This window comes from Ptychodera flava, chromosome 21, assembly GCF_041260155.1.
Source record: "Ptychodera flava strain L36383 chromosome 21, AS_Pfla_20210202, whole genome shotgun sequence".
Classification (NCBI taxonomy): Eukaryota; Metazoa; Hemichordata; class Enteropneusta; family Ptychoderidae; genus Ptychodera; species Ptychodera flava.
The window spans coordinates 27,480,398-27,507,060 of record NC_091948.1 but is presented as its reverse complement, the minus strand read 5'-3'; the positions used below and the strand labels follow the sequence as shown (position 1 = coordinate 27,507,060).

Sequence of the window (26,663 nt, the reverse complement as noted above, 5' to 3'; positions counted from 1 at the left end):
TAGCCTGTTGTCATGTTTACACCGCGTAAACAATGTGTTATCCACCTTACTGGTCCATACACAATATATCACAGAATACAGGTTCGTTGGCACGCGATTTAACCATGCAAATTGACACTATTATAACGTCAGAAGTCTACAAACTTAGTTCTGTAAGTTTATTCTAGTGTCTTTCTCCCTTTTCCCCTGCTCCACAAGATGTGACCTTACTCCGCCCTTGTGTACCTTGCACTAACTTTGATTAAAGTTGTATTTCGTCTGTGTTTCATATCATTCCTAATTTACATCTTCTAGTGTTAGCAAGTTCTTGGATGATCTTGTTATACGTCTCATGAGTAGGGCCGTATATAGCGTATTTCCCGTACAAAAATTATGTATTTTATTCCATCCCTTTTATACATTTCCCATTTCCGTCATATTCATTGCGTTGTCCACAATTTATCTATTTCACTTTCAATCGTATGCGTCCCGATTTCGAAAAATATTTTACCACTTTTATTATCGACATATCTTACATCTTACCACGGCTGTAGTTAACTTCTAGGATATAAATTTTATCCGTGTTCGCTTCGATACACTCATGAAAATCACAGTTTTGTGTGTCATATTTCTGTGCTAGAACGTCCGAACTGACTCTTTCCTATTTCAATTAATGCAATAACCGCTAAGTTTGAAACACTAATTCATTTTCGATGTCAATAATCTTCTTTCATGGTGCAGGTTGAGAAAAACCAAACATCGTTGCCCCTTTCACAATATGTCTGCTGTAACAGCAGGTATAAGGAAAGGTACTTGGGTGCTGAAAGTTTCGCTCATTAAAGCGTTTTCTTTTGAGGAATAATTCCTTCATAGCTATATCATGTACAAGATATCGGTGATCTTTGGCGATATAGACAGTGGTATCCTTGCTTATAAGGAGTTCTTTGTTAGGACTGTTTATATACGGTGCCTCTTGATTTTGTATTCAACGATTCGAAATTTAAAAAATCGTGAAAACACAGTACAGTTTGTTTCAATTATTTATCGTAGTAATATGAGGTCTATTTTACACATCAATTATGCAAAATACAGTCAATAAAAGACCCACAATCGAAATGGAGTCACCCTGAAAAGTAGAAATACAAATTAAAAAATGGGATTCAATGCACATCAGCGTAATTGTGACAATATCCAAAAAATACACAGATAATGCTATGTTTGCTTATATACAAATTATCTTTTATACTAGGAAATACTCTTGCAATAAATTTAACCCTGTTTTTCATGTGATTTTGTTAAAATTGCAACTTCAACGTTTCGGTATCTCGATTATCACCAGCAGAAACTTCAGTGGCACATTTTGAGCATTTGGTTTGTAAATCGTTATAAATATCCAATTGCTTTAACAAAATTCACGAAGCCTTCGTTTCATGACGTAACATTCCAGCTTCGATCCGAAGAAGCAATACAGCAGCTGCATGTCTCGTTGAAACCAATTTAAGTCTGCGTGGAATTAAAGTCAATTCGATGACAATCGCCGAAAATCAAAAATATTATTATATGGACTTTGATAGTGTCGTTGTCATCGCCATGCAAAGCTCGAAATCATTACATGTATTCGTTCCGACTGCGCATGACAGCTGTTGTGTCATCATGCTGCTTCTTCTCGGTGTGTTGAGCGCAACTAGGTAACAGTTTATCAGTAATATATCTAAGTCATTCTGCTCATCATACAAACCATCTTTGTCTTGAAGTGTCAAGCCTAGTAATCAGTGATTACTGCAATGAGATGATTATAAATAACTAGAGCACTTGAAAAAGTACACAATGAAGGCAAGGCCCTACGACAAGAAAAAGATACTATTTATAAAAATTTTATAAAGCATCGTCCCAGGTGTCCATGGAATTTACGTGAGTAAACTGTTTCGTCGTTGTATAAGGAACAGAGGGCTGTCTGGTCTATACCCCTGTCTCAGAGATCATATTTCGTGTACCAGATCTGGAGAAAGAGTTTAAATTGAAAATGATGAGGTCCTGTGTCTGGTGAATATAATATCTCTTGTAAATTTGCCACAAAAGAAATAAAATATTTTCCTGTACTGCCGGTGTTTCATAATTATTCTACAGTAGGCCTACTGTCCATTTTGATGAAAGAGGCTCGATCGTGATGTTTGTCAATGAAGCTCTTTATTTTAATGGAGAATTTTGGCAGGAAAATCATCAAGGCTGGCAAGAAAGTGAAAGCCTTTGTTACGCAATGTGAAGGTAATTATTGATTTCCCATCGATGACGATGTGTTTATTATTTCAGATGATCCGACTTGGGAGACTTGTTTACAAAGTTTCCTCAACAGATTAGCTATAGTCCATGATTCAAATGTCTCTCTGTAAAAGGGAGGTAATTCTAGGTATAGAAATTTCAAATTAAAATTACATTATATATAGGCAAATAAACACATTCCCCTGCCGATTTCAGTCGGTGATCTAGGAAGAGTTTCCAGATATGCGTTACGTTATCTAAGTATCTTTTAGAAATGTTAACACGTATTATTTATGCAAAGCTTCGACATCTGGAGCCATTAGACCTCCTCCTGAAATTTCTCTCATCATTACCTTTCCAGTCATTCCATCATGACCATTCTAAAGAAATTTGAAGAAAACCTGTTCTAATTTGTTTATTATTCTGGCGTCAACATTGATATCCTCAGAACATAAGTTAGTTGTGATAAAGCTAACGTTTTTAAAGCTTGGTTTATCATCCCAATGAAGGTGAGGCGATACATTTCAGCAATAAAGCACACCCAGCGACGGTATACCACAAGATTTTGATCAGTTCACTACATATATGCACGAGCGATAGCGAGTGCATATAGTAGTCCGTGGGCTAGAGGGGGTCTACGTGCACCCCCCCCCCCAGGATAACAAACCTGTATTTTTCAGAACCCTTGGGATCCCTAGAATACGAAATAGAATTTTAACAGAAAAAATATAGGGACGCAATAGCTGTTATGGTCATGTTTTGAAGGGTACCGCAAAATCACGATTTTCCAAGCCAAATGCATTTTCGTCAAATCTGTCTTCTTGTAAGTCATGTGCTGAGCTCATTTTTTAACATAACCTCACTTGTTTGGTATCATTAGAAAGGGAATTTATTCTTCTTTAAGATAACATATTGCACTATGCAATATCTTCTACAGTTTTTGTCAAATATAACCAAAACTTACCCCTTACCCCAAAATTTAACATTACAAATTACAGAAAATCTCAAATTCTACCAATTTTTTAGCTAGGCATAATAAAAAATGCAATGCTTTGTCTGAAATCTATTTTATTTGATACAGGGACATGTCAGAAATATGAAATAGACTTTTAACAGAAAAAATATTGGGAATCTACAGCTGTAACAGTCATATTTTGAAGGGTACCGCAAAATCAAAGTGTTGCAGATTTGCATGTATTTTTGTTAAAACTGTCTTCCTATAAGTTATCTGCTGAGCTTGTTTTTGAATATAACCTGGCTTGTTAGGTATCATGAGAAAGATAATTTACTAATGTTTAGAATGACATATTGTAACATGCAATATCTTCTATAGTTTTCATGATATATAACCAAAACTTACCCCATACCCCAAAGTTTACATTGAAAATTTCAGTCACAGCTAAAACCAAATTCTACCATTTTTTTAGCTTGACACAAAAAATCTGGCCGTTTTTGCTATTAAATCTATTTTATTTGTTACAGGGACATGTCAGAATTATGAAATAGACTTTTAACAGCAAAAATATTGAGAATCTATATCTGTAACAGTCATATTTTGAAGGGTACCGCAAAATCATAGTGTAGCAGATTTGCATGCATTTTTGTTAAAACTGTCTTCTTATAAGTTATCTGCTGAGCTTGTTTTTGAATATAACCTGGCTTGTTAGGTATCATGAGAAAGATAATTTACTAATGTTTAGAATGACATATTGTAACATGCAATATCTTCTATAGTTTTCATGATATATAACCAAAACTTACCCCATACCCCAAAGTTTACATTGAAAATTTCAGTCATAGCTAAAACCAAATTCTACCATTTTTTTAGCTTGACACAAAAATCTGGCCGTTTTTGCTATTAAATCTATTTTATTTGTTACAGGGACATGTCAGAATTATGAAATAGACTTTTAACAGCAAAAATATTGAGAATATACATCTGTAACAGTCATATTTTGAAGGGTACCGCAAAATCATAGTGTAGCAGATTTGCATGCATTTTTCTTAAAACTGTCTTCTTATAAGTTATCTGCTGAGCTTGTTTTTGAATATAACCTGGCTTGTTAGGTATCATTAGAAAGATAATTTACTAATGTTTAGAATGACATATTGTAACATGCAATATATTCTATCGTTTTCTTGATATATAACCAAAACTTATCCCATACCCCAAAGTTTACATTGAAAATTTCAGTCATAGCTAAAACCAAATTCTACCATTTTTTTACCTAGACATATAAAATCTGGCCGTTTTTGCTATTAAATCTATTTTATTTGTTACAGGGACATGTCAGAAATATGAAATAGACTTTTAACAGAAAAGAGATTGGAATTCTGTAGTTGTAACAGTCAAATTTCGAAGGGTACCGCAAAATCTCAGTATTCCTGACTTGTGTGCATTTTTGTTGAATCTATCGTCTTATAAGTCAACTGCTGAGCTTGTTTTTGAATATAACCTGGTTTGTTAGGTATCATTAGTAAGATTATTTACTAATCTTTAAAAAGACATATTGTAACATGCAATATCTTGTACAGATTTTTATGAAATATGACCAAAACTTACCCCATACCCCAAAATTAACATCGAAAACTACTGTCATAGGTAATGTCAAATTCAAGCAATTTTTTGACGCAGACATAAAAAATTAGGCAATTTTTTGTATGAAATCTGTTTTATTTTGTACTTGGCCATATCAGAAATATGAAATGAACTTTTAACAGAAAAAATATTGGGATTCTATAGCTGTAACAGCTGTATTTTGAAGGGTACAGCAAAATCTCAGTATTCCTGATTCGCATGCGTTTTTGTTAAATCTGTCATCTTATAAGTCGTCTAATGAGCTTGTTATTGATTATAACCGGATTTGTTTAGTATCATTGAAAAGGTAATTAAATAGTCTTTACAATGACATATTGTAACAAGCAATATCTTGTATAGTTTTCGTGGAATATGACCAAAACGTACCCCATACCCCAAGGTTTATATTAAAAGTATTGTCATAGATAACGTGATCAAATTCCGTGAATTTTTAGCTAGACATGATAAAAATAGCTCTGTTTCGGTATTAAATCTGTAGTATATGGTACTGGGTCATGTCAGAAATATGAAATAGACTTTTAACAGAAAAAATATTTGGACTGTATAGTTGTAACAGCCATATTTTGAAGGGAAATGCAAAATCACAGTACCGCAAACTGGCACCTTTTTTGTTAAATTCTTCTTCTTGTAAGTCATCTGCTGAACTTATTTTGTGACACAACCTGGCTTGTGAGGTATCATTAGTAGGGAAATTTATTCTTCTTTAAGATGACATATTGTAATATACAATGTCATTCATAGTTTTCCTGGAATATGGTCAAACTTTACCCCATACCCAAAAAGTTCAAATCGCAAATTACAGCTAATCTTAAATTCTACCATTTTTTGCTGCACATAATGCAAAAGGCAATTCTTGTTTAAAATCTGATTTATTTGTTACAAAAGTGTGTCACAAGTATAAAATTAACTTTTAACGGGAAGATGATACAATTTAGTAGCCATTTGGATCACCTTTGGAGGGGGAACCCATATATTGCAAATGTATGTGTTTCGGCAAATTTGCCCTGATACCTGGGTACCCTTCCAAATATGATCCAAAAGGCTACAAAATCATATTATGTTCCTGTTAAAAGTTAATTTCATATTTTAACATACTTTATTAACAAAAACACATATTTCATACATTGCATACAAGCATTGCCTTTGGTATATAAAGTTAATTAATTGTAAAAAATGGTAGAGTTTCAGATTTGCAGTAATTTGTTGTGTAAACCTTGGGGTATGGGGTAAGCTTTGGTCCTATTTCATGAAACCTAAACAAGACATTGCATATTACAACATGTCATTTTAAAAACTAGTTAATTACCTTTCTATTGATACCTAACAAGCCAGGTTATGTCGACAATCAAGCTCAGCAGATGACTTTTAAGAAGACAGATTTAACAAAAAAGCAAGCGAGTTGGCAATACTGTGATTTTGCGAGACCCTTCAAAATATGACTGTTACAGTTGTAGAGTCCCAATATATTTTCTGTTAAAAGTCTATTTCATATTTCTGACATTCCCCATACCAAATAAAAAGATTTCATATAAAGCATTGCCTTATTTGTTATGTCTAGCTAGAAAATTGGTAGAATTTGACGATAGCTACGAAAGTAATTTTCGATATAAACTTGTGGTAGGGGGTAAGTTTTCGTCATATCCCATGAAAACTATATAAGATATGCATATAACAATATGTCATTTTAAAACGTAGTAAATTAGCTTTTAAATGGTACCAAATAAACATGGTTATGTGATAAAATAAGCGCAGCAGATGACCTACAATGGGATAAAGTTAACAAAACACATATGAGTCTGCACTGCTTTGATTTTGCAGTACTCCACAGAATATGCCTGTTACAGACATAGAATCCCAATATTCTTTCTGTTTAAAGTCTATTTCATATTTCTTACATGCTCCTGTACCAAATAAAATAAATTTAATAGCAAAAACGGCCAGATTTTATATGTCTAGGTAAAAAAATGGTAGAATTTGGTTTTAGCTATGACTGAAATTTTCAATGTAAACTTTGGGGTATGGGGTAAGTTTTGGTTATATATCATGAAAACTATAGAAGATATTGCATGTTACAATATGTCATTCTAAACATTAGTAAATTATCTTTCTAATGATACCTAACAAGCCAGGTTATATTCAAAAACAAGCTCAGCAGATAACTTATAAGAAGACAGTTTTAACAAAAATGCATGCAAATCTGCTACACTATGATTTTGCGGTACCCTTCAAAATATGACTGTTACAGCTGTAGATTCTCAATATTTTTGCTGTTAAAAGTCTATTTCATAATTCTGACATGTCCCTGTAACAAATAAAATAGATTTAATAGCAAAAACGGCCAGATTTTTTGTGTCAAGCTAAAAAAATGGTAGAATTTGGTTTTAGCTATGACTGAAATTTTCAATGTAAACTTTGGGGTATGGGGTAAGTTTTGGTTATATATCATGAAAAGTATAGAAGATATTGCATGTTACAATATGTCATTCTAAAGATTAGTAAATTATCTTTCTCATGATACCTAACAAGTCAAGTCATATTCAAAAACAAGCTCAGCAGATAACTTATAGGAAGACAGTTTTAACAAAATGCATGCAAATCTGCTACACTATGATTTTGCGGTATCCTTCAAAATATGACTGTTACAGCTGTAGATTCCCAATATTTTTTCTGTTAAAAGTCTATTTCATAATTCTGACATGTCCCTGTATCAAATAAAACAGATTTCAGACAAAGCATTGCATTTTTTATCATGCCTAGCTAAAAAATTGGTAGAATTTGAGATTTTCTGTAATTTGTAATGTTAAATTTGGGGTAAGGGGTAAGTTTTGGTTATATTTGACAAAAACTGTAGAAGATATTGCATAGTGCAATATGTCATCTTAAAGAAGAATAAATTCCCTTTCTAATGATACCAAACAAGTGAGGTTATGTTAAAAAATGAGCTCAGCACATGACTTACAAGAAGACAGATTTGACGAAAATGCATTTGGCTTGGAAAATCGTGATTTTGCGGTACCCTTCAAAACATGACCATAACAGCTATTGCGTCCCTATATTTTTTCTGTTAAAATTCTATTTCGTATTCTAGGGATCCCAAGGGTTCTGAAAAATACAGGTTTGTTATCCTGTGGGGGGGGGGGTGCACGTAGACCCCCTCTAGCCCACGGACTATAGGCCCATGTCGTGAACTGGTCAAAATCGAGTGGTATACCGTCGCTGGGTGTGATGTATTGCTATTATATCATAACAATATATTGAAATTCTGACGTGGAACGTCATAAACCGATTTTTGCTCAAGCTGAGAGCTCGCACGTATGCCAGCCGCGGTATATCGCCAATATACCACGGTTCTTTTCTCGTCTCGACCAATCACATCGCTGTATTTGCACAATCAATATACTGGTATACAAGATTTTGACCAATTCACGACATATGTGCACGAGCGATAGCGAGTGCGTTTATGGAGTGAATTTTGGTCAAAGTCTCGTGCTATACCCGTTGCCGAGGTTGATTGAAAATTGACATTCTGGTGTGAAGCGTCAAAAAGCTTTTAGGGCATTTTTCTTCAGCTGAGAGTTCGTGCCTGTTCCAACCGTGCTGTATTGCAAATATACCACAGTTATTTTCACGTCTTGACAATCAGATCGCAGTATTTGCGCCGTCAATCTACTGGTATTACTTATTAAAGGGCCAGTAATGCTAACTTTTGACGATTTTTTCCACCTTTTGTTTTCAATGTCAACCATAACTTCTTCTTCTACTCCCCAAAGCATATTGATATACAGAGAATTCAGCTTATCAACTCACCCTGCACATGTGTAAACTGCATTTTTATGGTTGACTAGTGAAATCTGGTCCGGACTACATATATAGATCTGACATTCAAAAGCTAAATAGTGGGTGTTTCAACATGGGGGGGGGGGGGGGGGGGGAGGGTAAGAACTTGCAATTGACATTAAAAATAAAATGATTAAATACATCATCAAAAGTTAGCATTACTGGACCTTTAAATGAAAGTTACTACACATTTTTTTCTATAGTACATATAATGGTCATTACATGATATACACTGCAGTAACTTTCGCCGTAGACTGAACATGGGTAATGGTGTCACTTGTATATTTCTGCATAGATTGTGAACTAAAGAAGGGTTTCCAGAGCGTTGTTTACGTAAGCAGATTACAACGTGTAAAATATGATTTTATTAATTATAATTATAATTTATTAATAATCATAATGTTAACAACAATGTTTCCAGAAGGTATTTACACAAAATAGACTACATTGTTTGTAAAAAAGCAAGATTTTATTATTTTGTAACATTCATATTAATAATTTATCAATATTCATAACTAGTTTTTGATCATAACAGGAAAAATCAACACAAATAGGTATGTCTAATTAGCCTGTGGGTTGACGAGATCAGTGAAAGAAAAAGCGTTTGCAATCAGCGACTCAATAAAATAAGTGACCCGATCAATCATTCACTCGTGACCACTCCTACTCGCGGTAGGCGGTATCCCTGAGTGAAAGGACAAGCATGGCGTGTGGTGGATGACACATATCCTTTATTAGAGGTCATTGTGTCATCTACAACTGCCTTGTTCATGTGAGAGCGCTGTTCAAAGCCATTAGAACACATCATGGCAAACGGTGAGTACTGTACCATTATGTATACATCCATGATTATATTTAAGCTTACTACACCTCAAGCCACCGCGTTTGCTTAATTAATATTCATCATGTTCGCTGGCTACTCGATATCTCTGCTGGTATGCAGATGTAATTAATATACGGGACCCGCCGTCATATTATAGGGAAATATTTACGGGTATAGTACAGTGTTGCTGCGGTTCCGTAGCCCTACCACTCCCTTGCTGGTTGTTGTTGGGCTCCCCACAACAAGCCAGGGAGTGGTAGGGCTATGGAACCGCAGCATTCCCCAGCAAGGTACAAAATGTTGTTGAAGCTTACTTCAAGATTTTTCGATTTTTCCATGCTGTACCCTCCTTTTTTTCGTCACTTTGTTTAGGCCTATTCCTTGTTTGTACACTCCACCTAGAGTGTGTCGTATTTTGACCTTGATCGTGACGATGAACATGAACACTCTGGGTGTAGTTTTAGTCTCTTTACTTCTCCGAAGACGTCAACGCCGTTTACGATCGTTGTGTACGTATCCACTTCCATCGGTTTTGTCATAGACGGCAGCGGCCGCGCCCATTCCGTTTCTTCAACGGCATTGCGAAGGTTGTGTCACGTTCTTCGCGTAGTTTTTCAAGATGTAAAGTTTATTTTTCTTGAAATCTGGCCGATACTGTTGCTTCTATCGCGATACAGGCCAAGCTTAACTGCCCCGCCCAATTATTACGCGTCAATGTGTACTAGTGGGATCCGGGAAGGAAGTGACTGTTGTGTTGTTGCTGTATACGTACTAGTACGTGCTGGGACTACGTGCATGCCTTTGTGTTAGCCCTACGAGTATGGCGAGAGTGTCCGGCTTTGGCTACGCCGCCTCCCACCTCCGTAGCCAAAGCCGGACACTCTCGCCATACTCGTAGGGCTAGCCTTTGTGTCAACCAAAAGGCCAGCTGCGCAGTACAGTAGCTCGAGATTTTGCCTGGGTATTTGCCGTCCGACCCAAATATCTAGGCAAAACCTCGAGCAACTGTACTGCAGCTACCAAAAGGCCTTCACGAAGAATAATATGGCCATACTCAGCACTCCTTCCGGATTTCCAGACCATATCTGTAGCTCCATTTTCCTTTACTCTACGTGATTATACATGATACCGTGGTAATCATCAAGCCGCACCATAATAAACTTTAATAGGGCCCTCTGACCGCTCACCTTCATTATTATAATGATTCCGTTACATTAGGATGCGTTGGGGGTGGGGGTGGGGGATGGGCTTGAGACGATTGAAATTTTATTCCAGATTACCTTGAAAACCTTCCAAAACCTTTCAAGGTTCCCCATCTATATGATGAAAAAGTGATATTCTCTACATATTATATTACATTTCAAAAGTATACAGGATCCTTGTGGTGGCACTGCTTGATGCTAAAGCAGAGCGTTATAAATAATAATACAAATTACTTCAAGTATCGTGCAAAGTAATAATATCTGTTACCGGTACTTCACGTTCCAAGACAAGAAATTTACCTTTTTAATCTAACAATTCTCTGGTGTTTAATAAGCTCAGAACTCCCGTAAATTATACATTTTCTAAAAGCCTGGATATAGGGGAACATTTTGGTAACCACAGCGTCACCATTGTTCAACATAACTATCATGTGACATGTAATTTGCATAACCTTTCAAAAATCGGTTTTCCCTATGTTTTGTCTCAATGCTTCATAATGTCTGACTCAAACTTGCTGGAATGCAAGCTGTCACAACGCTCTTCCATTTTGTCTCAGATTTTTTATATCTTGCTTAGTTTTTTTGGAGCACAATTTTAAAGAAATCAAATAGGGTTAAATTCACTGCTCTGGAAGCTTTTCTGGCATAAAAATTGTTAAAGAAGGTTTAAAAAAATTCTGAGACACTCTTTTGAAGATCTTATATATATGCTCAACCTGACTAAATAAAACAATCATTTTACCTACTTGCACAAAGGTTATCTTAAACAGGAACTTCCCCTATAAAAGTGGGATTATCGTAAATCTATGTAGAGCGACTAAAGTTGAGTCGAAAATAAACTGAAAGATCGTTACGTTTTTTGTCAGAGAAAGTATACGTTTCAAAATGTGTTCCTGTACAACCATTTGACCCCTCTTTGCATATGTCACACAAGTGCCCATCATGATCATTCAAATTTATCATACGGTCAAAGTGATGCTATGAGAATTCAAAAACTCCCGCCCAGTGTATGCAAATGGCTGCGTCATCAGTAATCCCCTATTGTGCGCCCACAGCCCTGTAACTTCCCGTTTAAGCATAGCATTATATCACCATGGCTGTTTCCTGTTCATTGATCAAGTGCATGTGATCATGATGTAAGATGCTATCCTCAGCTTTTGGCTTCCAAACATCTACAGTCCAGGAAGATGAATGAAGGACCGCCTCAAAGATTATTACTTAGAGGGTTATCTGGGAAATGATCAAATGAAATAACCACATACTGCAGAGCTGAAAAACCATATGTGACATTGTTTGATCAAAGTCAAATCAACATTGCGGTCCTCTCAAATTTTAACAATCCACTTCTTACATGTTGCTGAAGTCTGTCCTTATAGTTTAATTACTCAAATCTGATGGCCATAAGTCAACTCTGTTTCTACTGGATTCTGATGTTTTTGTCTTAATTTTCACAGTCTAAATAATCAGAAACAATAATCATAATGATAATGTTTTGCACCGGGTCAGTGACATTGACAGCTTATCAAATTGATTGCCCTCTGTCTGTTGCCTTTAACTGTCTGTCAATTATGCTGTCCGTCAACGAACTTTGCAATTCATTTGATACCACTAGTCACAAATCTTTCATATTTGGTTTTCAAGTCTCCAGGGATGACCTTGACTCAGATTTTTCAAACGACAATTTAATTTATATTTATCATAATTTATATGAAAACGTAAGGAGTGAAATTTTATTAGTTATTCATTGAAACTTCTTTTCCAATTCCTGTAGCCTAAAATGCTGTCAACTTAGATTAGTCAGTTCCTAGTGATGATCTAACATATTTGGTTTGATAAAATGTGCATGTCATTTGCATAGGTAAATTTGTGAGAACTTTTTCATGTTTCGTAAAAAAAATAACCTTTACGTCTCATAATTTTCAAATTTTATAGTCCTGTATCCAGTGAAATCTCTTTTTCCACAAACTGTTGATCTTACAGCTTTCATACTCAGTCTTTCCTTCAGATTTATCCCCAAAGTTAACTTTCTATTTAAAAAAAAAAAAATTTTGCCCCAAATCATTTTCCAGTGGTTGACTTCATATTTGATTATTCATATTGTATGATGATTGAGATTTTTTCAAGGCTGTGGTATTTGGTCACAAGCAAGAAATTATAATGACTCAACTTACTACAGTCAACATGAAATGTAGTCCAAACAGAATCAGATAACTTTTGTCCTCGTTTTCTGTGAAAAATTTACCTCAGATGTGCCAGTTGCAAGGTCACTCGCACATTCTTCAAAAAGAAAGAATTTACATGATCACACTCCTTTGGCATCATAAACTTGTTACACTACTGTCTTTTTTAAGCTTCAAATCCAAACATTTCACTTAAAATTTTGTTGCTTATGCCAGACATATATAAAAATTTAACCCATTTTGAGAAGAAAACAATTTGTTATTTGATGTTATTTTGAATGATGAGTTAGCAAAGCAAATAAGTTTCTAGAATACAGAATGACATGTTACTGTTTGGAGATTATTTATCTAATTTCAGACATTCGTTTTCAAAAATCAAAACTTTAAATGGAGTACCATGTTCCTGGGAAGTTTTCCATTTTACAGGCACGTTAGGGGGTGCACATGTTTACTGATGCTACATTGTTACATTTTCCCTCTATCTTGTAGCGCTTCTTATCAATGAACTTGAAAGATTATAGGACGATGATATGAATTGTTAGCGTCAGCAACAGTTGGGAAGTTTTATTAAATAACAGCATACTACATTTTACATTCCCCTAACAAGATTCAAGTTGAGCAAGATCTTGTAGTTGCAGTTAGACGCAATAGACCTGTCACTGTTTGAAAATGGAACTTAAAAAATTGTTGATGCATCCATGCTCAAATCAAGGGACTTTCACTGTGGAATCACTAACCTATTGGCCACCTTGGTATCTAGATATTGAGGAAATTTTGGAAAGAAGTGTGCAAAGATACTGCACCATTCATAATATCTACCCTAAACGTATAGCTTTGAAATTGACCCACCTCAGGATGCGGTTTCTGTTCTTTGGCCATCAAGGTTAATACCTTTGGGGTTACAGGGTCATGTCAAGCACTGTCGGTGTTAATCGCATGAACATGAAAAGTACCATGACTTATACAGAACTTAATATCAGTAAAATGTTCAATTAAGCCAATGCAACGAGATGTCTGAGAAGAGTGCAAGAAAATCTAATGACAGTTAGTCCCTTTGGCTAAAATTCAATGTGAGTGAATGTTGATCGTTTTTGCTTTCCTCTGGCTGGTCTTGAGAATAGGGACAGAGGCCCTTGCGCCATACAGAAAAACACCAAATGCATGGAGTAAAGTTTGTTAACAACTTTACAGAGAACTATTCAATGTTAATGCGATGAAAAGTTTACACCAATAAGACGCTGAGATGCACAGGAGAACATACATCATTACATTTAATTTATGGATCTTTATGCTGAGAGAAGCCAGTAGGAAGAGCAGATAAGCGTGCTTTCTGCTGATCTTAATATATTCATGAAATTGTGACAATATAGAAGGGTTCTATTAGCCCCTAACTTTCAAGCAAAGTGCCACACCATTGGTAGCACAGTAATACACTATTAGTGATTTGATTTTCTAAAAACTGCGGAATATTTATAAGTCAAAATTATCACTAAAATACAAAGTTCCAAGTTATCTTTGTATTTGAAAATGTGATATTGCTTCACAGCCGTTTGTCATTCAAAATAACGTCAAAAAGCGAATCAAATAGTCGCAATGAATTAGCGTTTCTCTTGGTTGTTGTTAACCATAGACCATTTTGCTTTATTTTCACATTTTTTATATTAATTTTAATGTGTTTATGACCCTCTCCAACAAGTCCTGCTACGCTTATCTCTCACACACTTGCCACAAAGTGTTTATATGCTATTATGTCAACTGTCCCAGACAAATTTAGATTACATGTACCTTAGTTAAGTCTGATAAACTTTCTCAATTTTTCTTTCAGTTCAAAACAGCAAAATGGAAATCTTTGCCAGAATTCTCTACCTCATAACTTTTATTTACATTTCTTCAGGTGAGTCAGTGATTGCTTCAAATTTGTCATTTCTACTTTAATTCTCTGTATGAAGTTGTGAACTCCTGACCATGGGACCTTGGCACATCACCTTGGAGTCAGGTCATAATTCAATGGTGTTCCAATATTGCTTTACCAGCTTTTAATGCCATGTTTCAAGGGTAAAAGTAGATAAATGACAAGGATTATCTCAAACATGTTTTTGTACCTATATGTGTCTGTCTCCTTAGTGTTTTCTTATGCAAACAATGCAAATTGATCCTACAAAGCTTGATTTTGTTATGGCTCTGCTGTTTTCATAACATATAACAGAAGAGTTTTACTGTATAGGTAGTAAATTTCAAATTAGTCTAGACCCTATTTCTTCACTTCAATGGCCTCCGTGCTTCCAAGTGTGGTTGGAGGCATGGAGGCCAAAGCGAAGGAATAGTGTCTAGGCTAGTTCAAATTATCTATCACCAGAAAGTGTCTCTTTGTTACTTGAAAAAATGTAATATTCTTTTTGGGTTGATTTATATGCATTAAAAAGATGGCTAAGAAAATCGGATGGACTTTGTAGAAGACATTTTGGTTTCAAAGTTCATGTAACATTTGCTCATACACTTGAGCTTGACTTCAACAAAATCTAATCTGGAGTTGTGACAATAGTCTCTTTCCCATTCAAAAAACCAAAAAAAACCAAAAGAAAGAAGAACAGTTACTCTTGTTTTTTGCACACAAGCACCAAACTATGTCTGCTATACCCAACTGCAATAATCAACACTGATTAATGTCATATTACATCAGTCAAAATGAATGCTGATCAGACAACAATAACTTATACGGTTAAATAGAATTGTAGGAATTCTCAACAATGGCACACCCATTGAAATAATCTTTCAGCATTAGTGCTGCAGTAGTCAGTAATTTTGGAACTCTGTTATTCCCAAACATTGGCTTGCTTTGACCTATCAAGCAAACATTGGCAAAATATGTCAGTAAACTAGGAAAACTTCACTTTATGTTACTGATGAACACTGCATATGTTGAAAGAATTCACTCAGGTACTTGAGACCAATTAAGTGTTTCTTCATATTTCTGTAAAAACCTTAAATTACCGTATAAAAATTTCTTTGAGCAACAGCTGGCAAAGAGAGAAATGTGATAAGTATCAACCAACCTACCCTCAGTATTTTTTAAAGCTATGTTTATGGTAAATGTACATCTTTTGTTTTGCTTTATAGGCTAAATATGCTTGTAAAAATGTCAGCCATGACTTTTTATTATTAAAGGGACATAAGCTGTAACTTGTGGCAAGTTTTTCAGTATTCTGCTTCTGTATATCAACTACTGTGTCTGACCCTAATCCGTTTGTCATGCTGAAATTTTGAGTATTCTTTTTGTCGACACAGGTTGTATGTGTGTATAGTGATCATTGTTTATAGTTTACAAATGAATTCTAGTCCAGACTTGAATACGATTTTCAACAATAACAATGGAGATTATACTCCTATAGGTTGTGTTGATATGTTAAATACTTGACATTAAACTACAGTTTAGGGATTCATTGCAGAAAGTGTAGGGAAACCAAAAAACAAAAGTTCTGAAAAAATGACCAAAAGATACAGCTAATGGAGCTTTAACAAAAAGTCTAGATAACGTAAAGCTAGATAGTTTTATTTCACAGATATTTTTAAGAGTCAACAGACTTTGTATATCTGCAGTGTTTTTGCAATAGGCCAGAGTTGATGAACACATAAAGATCCAGATTGTATTACTTGCATTCCTCCACACTACTTCATAGTACAGATCAAATTTGTTTGCACACAGTATGTGAAAATTAATGGCATGTAAATACAATCATGATTTTATTAAAATGGACATGTGAAATTGGATCTTATTATAACCTGGTTGGGAAGCTTTGGATTACATATAAAACAGGGTGACGTGCTGAAAACTGTGATGCAACAATCTCTGACATGAATTCAACAGCAAAGCCTGACAGCCACTGAATGTGAGAAACATTAAACTCTTGAAACTTAACGATCAACCCACATCAAGATATAAGGATAGTTTTCAGCGATACTTGTGGATGAGGTCATCTATCTTTACAGTTCCATCAAAACTAATAATATCAGATTTGCAAACTGATATCAGAGATTGTTTTTTTTTTATCTCATAAACTTTCTTTCTTTGTGGTAATATGGAACTTCCTTTTTTACTGTTTTTTATATGATCTTACTTTAAGCTAGTGGATGGCTAATATTACTTACCTGTATACTACATAGCAATTTCCTGACCTGAAAATTTCACTAAATCAATCTTTTATTACACAACGGACACTGACCGAGAGATATAGTATGAACTGTTACACATGCATGAGATACAACAAGTGTTAAAAGATTAAACACCAGATGGATAAAAACCTCAGTGTTAATAGTAACACAATGTCGTCAGTTTCAGGAGAATTCTGCAAACACCAAATTTCCTAAGAGTAGAGGTATAGATCTTGATTAGAATATTGAATTCCATAACACCTTTCCACGCTTGTATACTTTTTGTCAAACTCTTGAGTAAACACAAAAAACTGTCATTCATTCAAAGAAAATAATTCTCTCTGAAATGTGATTCTTACATGAGAAATCATAAGTGAAACTCATCATTTATTTCTGTAGCATATTTTATAAAAAATCTTTTATGTGAAGGTAAACGTTGTCTACATTTTCTACCCATTTCTGTATGCAAATTACTCATTCTAAATTTCCACAAACCATGATAACAAATAATGAAAACAATGATAAATCTCTTATGAGTATATTAAACAATCGAACTTTATTTGTTTCTTACTCAATCCAATCTTCCTTGACAATGATGATATGTTGTACAACCTTTCTTTAACAAACAGCTGAGAAGACAATAACATGCCCATCCTGCACACATTTTGACCATGCTTTGGTGCCTAGTACTTTTAAGAATGAAGCCTGCCTTAAAAAAAATGTTGATATCAATGATCCAGACGTTGGTACGACAACGTGCACAGCAAGTGGTTCTGATGTTCCAAAGTGTCTGAAGTTTTCTGGTTTAGTCTCATTTGAAATACCCATTGGTAAGTATAGTGATTTTCTACATAGTCAAAATGAATTTGGTTTACAAATTAAAGTAAAATACAATGCATTGTCACATATTGATGACTATGATGTTTCCTGAGCAAACTTGACATTGTACAGGTACATCAGATCTCTTGCAAACTTTATCACTTCTTTGCAAGCCTGTGTTGCCTTGACCTACCTATCTCAGATGTATGCTCTGAATCTGCAACTTATAATGGTAAAATCCCATTTATGAAAATTAAAATGTCAAGAAATTAAAGTAAAAAGGCCAGGGGTGTAACAGATTACTTTAATTTGCTTTTCCAGTTAATTTCAAACCAAAGGTGTACAGCCTTGACAAAACTTTTATATTCAAAGCAAAAAAAACCAACACAATGTACACAAAATATACAAAATATCATCCTGAGTTCACCATAAATTATCAAATGTAAGTGCATGTATAAAAATGATCTATTTCATTGACTATTGCAAGAAGTGAACACTTCAAACTAGATAATAAGGGAATGTTGAAAATTCATCCTCATAATGTCTTGAAATCATGATGTCTTGAAATACTCGAATTGTTTGAAACTGTTAAATCTGGTAAATTTGATATTAAATAACCTAGTTTAAATTAAAATTTTGTTTTAATTATCCTTGAAGCTTCTTTCTGTTTATAATTCTCCACGCTCTTGATGCAACTTTATACAGTAGATATCTCGCTATGATTTATCCTCCAGAATTGGAGATTAAAGAAACTACAGAAACGGCCTTTTCTGCTTCATATCTGGACATTTTACTTGAATTTGACTCTAATGGTCACCTTTCTACTAGGCTATATGACAAGAGAGATGATTTTAACTTTAGTATCATCAATTTTCCACACCTCAGAAGTAATATTCCACTCTCACCAGCTTATGGGGTATACATTTCCCAGCTTATTCGATATGCTAGAGCATGCAGTTCATATGGTGATTTTGTAGAGAGACATGGCCATCTCTCTTACAAACCGGCTATTAAATCAAGGATACACCAGAGCAAGACTTGTCTCTACATTCAAACGCTTTTTTGGCAGGTATCGCAAGCTGGTAGATAAATACAATATCTCTCTTCGACAAATGATCACTGATGGCATCGGTGACATTGGGCCTTAGTTAGTGACCACTACCTATCTGACTTATAGTAGATTGATATATGGCGGGTGCCACTTGTGGGGCAGGATGCGCTTACTATTTTCGAAACACCTGACATCACTTCTTGGTCTTCTGGCCAGAGGTCCATATATCTTTCTTTCATGAATATGACTTTGTTTGTGTACCGTTTATTTACTGTCTGTTCTGTGCTGTTTTGTTTCTATGTTTACAACTATTGTTTTGCGAATTCCGACCTACTGTCATTGGATTATGGATTGGTATGATTGCGATTATTTTTATACAACATCACAAAGGATAACTGGCCTTGAAACAAAGTTTGTTTAATTTTACTGTGGTCTACAGATGAGTTCAGAAACTGCAAAATGTCAGACATTACATGTCAGTTGAAGCATTGAAGGGGACAGAACTGATGAAATAAATTCAGTCCAAAAAATATCAGCATCAACATAGTTTTGCCATTATGAAACCTATGTTTAAGCTTCTAATCAGTAAGAATTGGCTACAACTGCACTCTTTTGCAGCTGGCACCCAGACTGTGGAGTTGCATACCAGATCTTGCACTACAGAAACCTCTGACCCAGGGAACAAATGTGAAGATGTATCCGGTAACCAAGACAGCACAGGCACTCTGGCACAACAGATTTCAAATGTCTTGTCAGTGCTTACATTGCTCGGTGGTGAAGATAACTTCTCCGGTCAGCTGTGTTACTACGATGAGAGTACATCTGACGCCGCGTCCCTGCATGTTGGCTTGCTGGCTCTGCTAGTACATTTGAGTCTGATGTACCTGATAGTAGCATTGTAAAGTTGCATCTGTACTAACAGAGCAAAAAGACTGAAAGAAAAGCTATGCCTAAGTATTATTTGCCTCTGGGAATGAATTTCAAACTGAAGTGTATCAAAGTACTAAATTCTTTCAATGAATGTCATTGTCAATAGGTAGTAAAAACCCTTCAGTTCTAGGTTTTTGAATGTCAGCATAATGTTGTACACTTTTCTTTCTATTTTAATTGTGAAGATGAGTCTAAAAGACAAGTATCTCACCACTGTGTACTGGAAGACTGTCCTGCTTGTCAAATTACCATGTACAGCATTAGCATTGTCTTATATGTACAGATTCAATTTTGTTTGAATACTTGATAACAAGTCAGACCTTTGTGAGATGGGAATTAACATGATAGGTAGGGGATGAAATGGAATTGAAGTATAAGGACGAAGTTAGATGGATGAATTGGCATATTCAGTGTTTTAAATACACTCAAATCAGAAAATTCAAGGCAAAATTTTCCTAGATAGAAAAGTAGCGGTTAGAAATTTTGTGACAGACAGTCAATTGAATGTTTTTGAATCATTATCATTTTAGCCAAGACCTTTCACTCAAACAGTAGGTTAACAAAATATTTTTTTACACTGTATTTGAAATATCTTGCCATTGTTAATGATCAAAGAAAATCAACAGAAACCGAACAAAAATCAATGGAATCTGTACTTAAAGTTTTAATAGATCCTGCATTTTATGCAAACATCCTGCCTGTGGAGTTATCTGATAGCGTCACAATACATTAAAAATTTTACTTTCTGTATCTCCTAATGGTTCTTTTACATTTGTATCTTATCTTTGGTCTGGCTCAGTTTCTGATCGACAATACTAATGGTAGACGCATTCTATCATAAATGAGATTTTTTTTCTTTGGACTACTGTTAAGGTTTATGAATCACTAACTGTTGACATTTTCAATACAAAGATATCTGTTTTGTAAAGAAACAGCAAGCGCATGATGCAAGTACAAGGTACAATAGATAATAGAAATTTTCAATAAAGTTTTGATTTATCATGCTTTTGCGAAGTTTGAGGATTGGAAAGTGGTGTAAGATTTCATTAATCTTGTTTAGTAGGATTTCACCCATACACACAGAAATTAAACCATATTTACATGCTAATCTTGTTCAGTATGATTATATGTAAACACATGACAGGGAAACCGTGGCTGGCTGGCTCAATTAAAACACTTTGCAGAATAAAGAGATACAAAAGTACAGAATTACGCCACTGACACGCTACCTCAGCCATTCAAGTCAAAACAAGACAAGTTTAAGGTTGTATACACCTTGAAAGTGAAAGACTTACACATTTGCTCAAACTTTCCTGAATGAAACTTTCAACCATTCTCATACAAAATCAACAATAAAAATTGGGGGTCACTGTGCAAAGTTTGGAACTAGCGAAACATTTTATGATATTTGAAATTCAAAATGGCCGCCGACCCTGTGCTAATTCTATGGGGAAAAATCAAATATTGGATTTTCGAAAAACTAAGATGGTGAAAGTTGTTCTTTCTCTAAGAGCTTTAAAATGAACCCCTACACGTGGTAGATCAGAAAAGAATTGTAGAAATCTGAGTCTGAATATCTGTACCTGAGGCGCATTCTAAATCTTTCTCTTATGCTTGCATTGTATCATATCTGCAGAGCATTTCAAGCTGGCAGGTCATTGATTGCTGCACATTTGAAAAAAGTATTACGTGGACATTACAATTCAAGCTTCTCAGTATTACTTTGCCACATGGCATTTTTCTGTTCTAACAAATTGCATGCAGGTACACAGGACATTTCTCAACATACGTAAAATTCAAAGGAACTTTAAGATATATTTTATATACAGGACGTGCCAGACATGATGCCAGAAACCTAGAATAGTGGGTTTCTACTGAGAGATTCCTTGTCATGAATAATATTAAGAGAGGATCCTTGCCCTTTTTTGATGTTGGTTTGTCAATTATAAATCAAACCAGCAGCTCTATTGGAAGTTTAAAATATAACTTTTGTCACTGGAACTTTTGACTTACACACTTACAACCATTTTCAGTAATAGAGCGCGAAGCCACTGCAGTGAACTGCAATAAAACTGCTCGCACTAATTAGTTTCAGCTGTAGCCAGCTGGCAAAGTCGACAACATTGTATGTCCCATGCAGACAGTTTGTCTGGGGAAGTTGAAATAAAAAAGATTTGTTCATGGACCAGTGCATGGTAATGTTACATTGTATCTTAATCTAGAACACAGGGTGCCAATCGTAAACTCTCATTTCCAACCCGAGCCTCAGACAGAGCTAGTTTTGCCTTTGTACAAGCAGACTTTTTGTCTGTATCAAGTAGCCTTGTTCAACACCAAAGTGGCCACGGCTACAGCTGAAACTAATTAGTGTAAGCAGTTTTATTGCAGTTCACTGCAGTGGCTTCGCGCTCTATTACTGAAAATGGTTGTATTTCCACAATTTCAAAACGTAAGTTTCTGTTGAACTTTGACTTGTACAGTCATTTGCATAATGTTGCTGATGAGATTCCTCTCTGTATGAATGTAGACTTGCTCCAAGTCTGGGGGCATATTAAATATCAAAATAAATTGAAGGAGTAAACTTCAGCAGACTGTCACACTAAGTGGTAGGCTGTTGCGTAGATAGTGGGGTGAATGCAACATCCCACAGCCAGTAACTCAGCTGCCGAGTATGGCCAGGCAACTGGGGCCAGTCTTGTGAATGCAAAAATTCATGTCGATCGCTAAACTCATCTCCTACATATTAAGGGCAATGCTGTAGGTGTTTGACTAATGGTATGATAATTTTTACGACAACAGTTTGTTTGATACATCCACCTGAATGGAACCATGAAGAGTATCATTCATGTGCAGTGATTTGATAGTGTTGAATCTAAGTAATGTACTTCCATGAAGTTTTATATAGAGGATTTTTTCAACGTTTTGGTTGGCAGAATGTTGCAGTCATACATCTTGTTCTGAGTACATGTCTGTGCATTGATGACTGCTTCTAGCTCTTCATGTTGAGGCTTGTGTGTTAACGCCTACGCCTCCCACTACAGACCTGCATGCAGAAGTTTTGAGGCTGTCATCATCAACAACTTCAACACCTGCACACATAGCTATCATTCACCTAAACCATGCCACCTTTGATTTGTTACACCATTGATGAGACAATCAGTTTTTTCTTCAATGAAAAATCACAAGGTCATAGCCGTACAGGTTATTTTAACATATTTTGTGAAATGTAAACAATCTTTTCATGAGGTATTCAAATTTGTTTTCATTAGTAGAGTGTGGAAATTTACAGAACCATTTGAAAACCTACATCATTTCTGTTCAGCAGGGACTTGTTCTTTGCAAGAATGTTTCTCAACTTATAATAGGTCATGATTGCAGGTACACAGCTATGATGGATTTTTAGTATACAGAATGAAACAGGTTTTTGTCTCGCCATTTCCCACCAAGACTTAGTGTTATCAATGACAGAAGCAAAGAGAATATTACTAATAATACAGAAAATAAATGCATGCAGACACATGAATTTTAGTGCTCAAAACTTTCATTTTAATTTGACTTTTTTCCTGTATTTTTCCCGTCTTGTTTACACAACATTTTGTATACAATAAAAATTTCAAGAATTACACAAGCTGGTTTTTTGACAACTTTTTTGGCTTCCCGTTGTGAATGAATGGATTGAGTACAAACATTGAAGTGAACCTTCACAAATGTGCCATTCAGAGTATTTAATGCTCCGATATAGTGAACTAGTTCACTACACTGGAGTAAATTTTTTCACAAAATAAAAAGACAGTCTATTCTTGAAGAGATTCTAATTGACATGATGCCGAGGATCTGTAAATCGTATTTACACCTGATGGTCAGAAACCTACCCAGCAGCATTCCATAACAGGAAAAAGTTTTGCTTTCTCCCAACTCTGAACCCTGAACGAATTCTGAGATGGTTGGAGAGAGAAATACAGCACATGTATGGCAACGATCACACTAAAAACTGCAAATGGTTAAAAACTCTGAAAAGGCCACTTGCGAGGAACTACTGTATAAAGAGCACACAAGATAATACACACCCTGTGATGCTGCCATATCCACCACTAGAGGGCGCCCCATAAGAATAATTATGAGAGGACATTTTGTACAACATAAAAATAATTATCTGAAGAATATTCACAAGTTGTTTTGATGAAACAGAAATTTACAGAAGAATCACCGGACAGAGTTAAAAAATACAAAAACAAAAGTTATAACAGCATTCTTGTGTTTTCTTTGTCATTTGTACACTCTTCCTAATTGATATTGTTATGTAAACATCTGAAGAAACTGCTACTTCGATTATTTGAAATGAACAACATGCATAGCCACCTTGCCTTGCAAAATAATGATCAATGTGGACATAACATTATATTTTGATGTTGTAATGACTTAGTAATAATATATCTCCACTGACTGTGAAATCAAATCCTATGCTAATGTTTTACAATGTTCTAGTTCTGTACATGTTTTTGAAATCTGTTTTGACAGTCTTGTCTTTTAAAATCTTTTTTTTTTCAGTTTGTCACTTTTACGGCAGTAACAAGTCCTTGTGCACCTTCTAAAATTCCAATGATAAACAAAAAATAAATAAAAAAATAAACACTCGGATTTCAGCTGTCAGTGACAAATGCCCTCTTCCATCATCTTTCCATGTCAGAGTTCAAAGGACAAAGGTGACTGTACAATTATCCATGGTAGGAATATACATACAGGCAAGGGAAGTTTTTAAGTACTTCTCTTTGCTCTGCTTTCACTTTGCTGTCAGCTCTGGTGCCCACATTGTTGGACTATGCACATTAGATACACTTTATAACATAACAGAATATATCACATAGAGCTATTGAAATATTGCTGGATAAAAATGCACCACAAACAAAATCACCGATTAGCTCATTGTCCTAGAGTAATCTGCTAATAACATAGCAAATATTTGAGCAATAAAGTGACGGTTTCTATGGAGTGAATGTTCATTTACATACATGATTGTGATTTTTGTCATATTCTCATCTACTTGTAACTGTCTTTTTTTGAAAAAAATTACTGACAGATTTTTTCTATTGAAATGCTATACACCTCTGTCAGTGACTGGCAACCAGTGATTGGCATCCTACTACTTACAATAGGGATCACTACTACATAATCCTGATGTGCCCATGGTACTTGGAATGATAGTGTGGATTTAGGGCCATGCTCTCTCTACTTTCCTGCTGCATCAGTTTGGCAGCCATATTTCCCAGTTGTCTAGTAACAAAGTATGAGGGTTTACATTATCGCAATCCTCTGACTTTGATGAATCACCCTGCCTTTTCTGCTGGCATAAATTTGACACAATTTTCAGCAGTCCATACAAGGGTAGACTTTTTTGATGATGTAACATTCATAAGTTAGAAGTACATGACTTCTTGGTCTGGTGAAGGTGGTGGTTCCTGGGTTGGTTGCTGATGTGGGTGTGGCTGCTGTGGGTATGGCTGGTGTTGCTGTTGCTGCTGTGGGTGTGGCTGCTGTTGCTGCGGCAGTTGTTGATGGTGGTGCTGGTGGATCTGCTGCTGCTGCGACTGAGGTGGCGGTTGGTAATAGGGCAGCGGAGGCATAGTCTTTGACAAGGGATTTGGATCAGCCAGAGGCTGTGTTGGCAAGGACTGCTGATGGTATAAGTGCGTCTTCTCCACGGCAATTTGCGTGGCTGTCGTTTCTGTTTGCGAACGCTGGAAACCTGTCCTTATACTGTGCGCATGAGGTGCATTTGAAGCAGGTTTTGCAACATTTCTGAATTGTAGTGGGATTTGGGATCCCGGCAGCGGCAGGGTGGGGCTGGCAGTTTTACTTGTCCTATCACCATGAGAATGGTTGTTTGGTGATGAGCCCCTCTCTTTGTCCTTGTCTTTGTCCTTCTTGCCCTTTTTACCTTTCTCCTTGCTCATTAACTTCATCGGCAGTTGCTGTTGTGGACCAGCCACAACTTGTCGTCCCAATTCATTGGTGGCGCTGTACAGATGTATGGGTAAATTCTTGTCTTTCTCTTTGAGCCCCTCACTGCCTCTCCGTCCTTTGTGATCCTCATGTGGCAGTGTAGAATCCAAAACATCCACAGGGACTGGCTCTGATGCCGCTCTTGGTTTCATGTGAGCATGGAGATGGGGAACCAGAACATTATTGAAATCAGGTATGTGGTGGTCACTACCAGCACTCCTGCCATGACCAGCATGGCTTGAAACCACCGATACATCACCACTAGTCCTGCTGTGAGACAAATCTGTCAACGTTTCTGTGCTGCCGTATGTAGAATGAGATGTAGTGGACACCCACTCAACAGAGCTCACCGACCCTTCCCCATATGACCCCAGTGACGACGATGACCCCTGCCTCTGATGTGCAGGCTGCAAATATGCAAAGTCCTGATATGGTTTCAACTGCTGTGCATATTCCCTTTCTCGCTTTAACTCCTCCTGCACATCTTGAAGACTTCTCTCAAGTTGTTCCTGTTCCTTGAAAAAACGTTCCTTGACTTCAGTCATCTCCTCTTTTTCCTAAAAGAGAGCAAACACGGAAAAGTTGTAAATAATTTGGAAAACAATATGACTCAGCGTCTGTGGTGACAAAAGCGCACTCTTCTGGTGACTTCAACATGTGCTTAGCTTCAGGGTGTAGCATACAACAGACCGCCTCCAGTCATAAGAGGAATGAGTGTGAGTAGCTCCCTCTTAATTCCAGATCTTCCCATCGATAGCCCTGGTAAATTTGATCAGCAAAAGTCTGAATGGTAATAAATCTTAGAAAGCAGTCAGCTGAATTTTCACAAGAGACA

General features: G+C 35.9%; 2 protein-coding genes across 18 annotated transcripts in view; one reads left to right on the top strand and one right to left on the bottom strand.

Annotated features, from left to right (window-relative positions):
- The first annotated feature begins 9,330 nt into the window (after window positions 1–9,330).
- On the top strand, window positions 9,331–23,456 carry LOC139121891 (uncharacterized). Its single transcript, XM_070687179.1, has 4 exons — window positions 9,331–9,490; window positions 14,705–14,773; window positions 17,658–17,858; window positions 19,517–23,456. The coding sequence occupies exons 1-4, from the start codon at window positions 9,481–9,483 to the stop codon at window positions 19,798–19,800; spliced, it is 564 nt and encodes a 187-aa protein (XP_070543280.1). The 5' UTR covers window positions 9,331–9,480; the 3' UTR covers window positions 19,801–23,456.
- Window positions 23,352–26,663, bottom strand: part of LOC139121890 (rho guanine nucleotide exchange factor 18-like) — a 143,551-nt gene continuing 140,239 nt past the window's right edge. For all 17 annotated transcript variants that reach the window (XM_070687168.1, XM_070687176.1, XM_070687178.1 and 14 more), the window contains one exon: window positions 23,352–26,385. In XM_070687168.1, coding sequence (XP_070543269.1) covers window positions 25,243–26,385 — 1,143 coding nt within the window. In that variant the 3' untranslated portion in view covers window positions 23,352–25,242. The remainder of the gene's footprint in view (window positions 26,386–26,663) is intronic.